At 56.5% G+C, this 980-nt stretch overlaps 1 protein-coding gene across 1 annotated transcript in view; it reads left to right on the top strand.

Moving 5' to 3' along the window:
• Positions 1-980, top strand: part of EMH_0018220 (uncharacterized protein) — a gene marked incomplete at both ends in the record, with an annotated part of 13,584 nt that overhangs the window by 5,794 nt on the left and 6,810 nt on the right. Inside the window, one exon of the mRNA XM_013501074.1 lies at positions 147-868. Within this exon, the coding sequence (XP_013356528.1) occupies positions 147-868 (722 nt within the window). The remainder of the gene's footprint in view (positions 1-146; positions 869-980) is intronic.

Here is a 980-nt window from a genome sequence, read left to right as displayed (position 1 = left end):
TGCCGAATTTGTCTTCGGGCTCTCCTCAGCTTCGTCTGTGGTCTCTGCGCTTTATCAGCAGTTGCGATCCTTCCTCCCTGTTAACATGTTCCTGCTGCAGCTGCTGCAGCACCGTGGTAGGGCGTCCTAATTGCTGCCCTCTGCAGCAATTCATTTCTCCTGTTGAGTCGTTGAATGTAGTTGTACGCAGCCTGCTGCAGAAGCTGGAGGCCCTGGAGAAGCTCAAAGTCGATTTGGACACAGAGCGATCCAAGATACAGCTCATCCACTCTTGCGCGGAGGAGGCGCGGTCTATTCAGGAGAGGTTAACAAGGGTAGAGGCAAGAGGGGCAGCAGCTGCAGGGCCCCAGTGCGGCGGACTTGTGCTGCTGCTGCAGTTAGCCTACCGCGTGCTGCTTGCAGGCCTCTCAGTAAAGTTCGCTACAGTGTGGCCTGAGGTGGTGGAAGCTGTCACCGACACCGTAGAGGCCTTTCAGGCCTTCGTTCTTCCTCCTCTCGCATTCTCTCCCCACACTTCCGCGGACGGCTCGGGGGCTGCAGAACAGCAGAAGCTGCGTGCGCTGCCGGCGGAGCAGCAGCAGCGGAATGCAGCACTCGCTTTTGTGTGGAGCCTTGTGGTATCTGAGACACACAGAGCGCTAGGCCAACTCGACCAAACCCAGCAGCAGCAGCAGCAGCAGCAGGAAGAAGGGAATCAGCTGCAGCATGCGCATCTTCGTGAGGCAGCAGGTTCTGCTATAAACAGTTGTCAAGACTGTGTCTTAAGCGCATGGACAGCAGCTCGAGAAGATGAAGTTGCTGCTGAGGAGACAGCACCCCTCCAGCGGCATTCTCATCTCTTGCGAATTTTGCAACGCTTTGGCTCTCGGTGGGGTAGCTGGGCCTTCTCACGCACAAGACAGAAGCAGAAGCAGCGGCAGCCCCTAGTTGATGATGGCAATGAAGATGCAGCCGCAGAAACTAAGGAGACACAACAACAA

The sequence above is a fragment of the Eimeria mitis genome, genomic scaffold (assembly GCF_000499745.2).
Source record: "Eimeria mitis Houghton genomic scaffold, Emh_scaff627, whole genome shotgun sequence".
Lineage (NCBI taxonomy): Eukaryota > Apicomplexa > Conoidasida > Eucoccidiorida > Eimeriidae > Eimeria > Eimeria mitis.
Note: the sequence above shows the minus strand (reverse complement) of the source record. Positions and strands in the feature narration are given on the sequence as shown.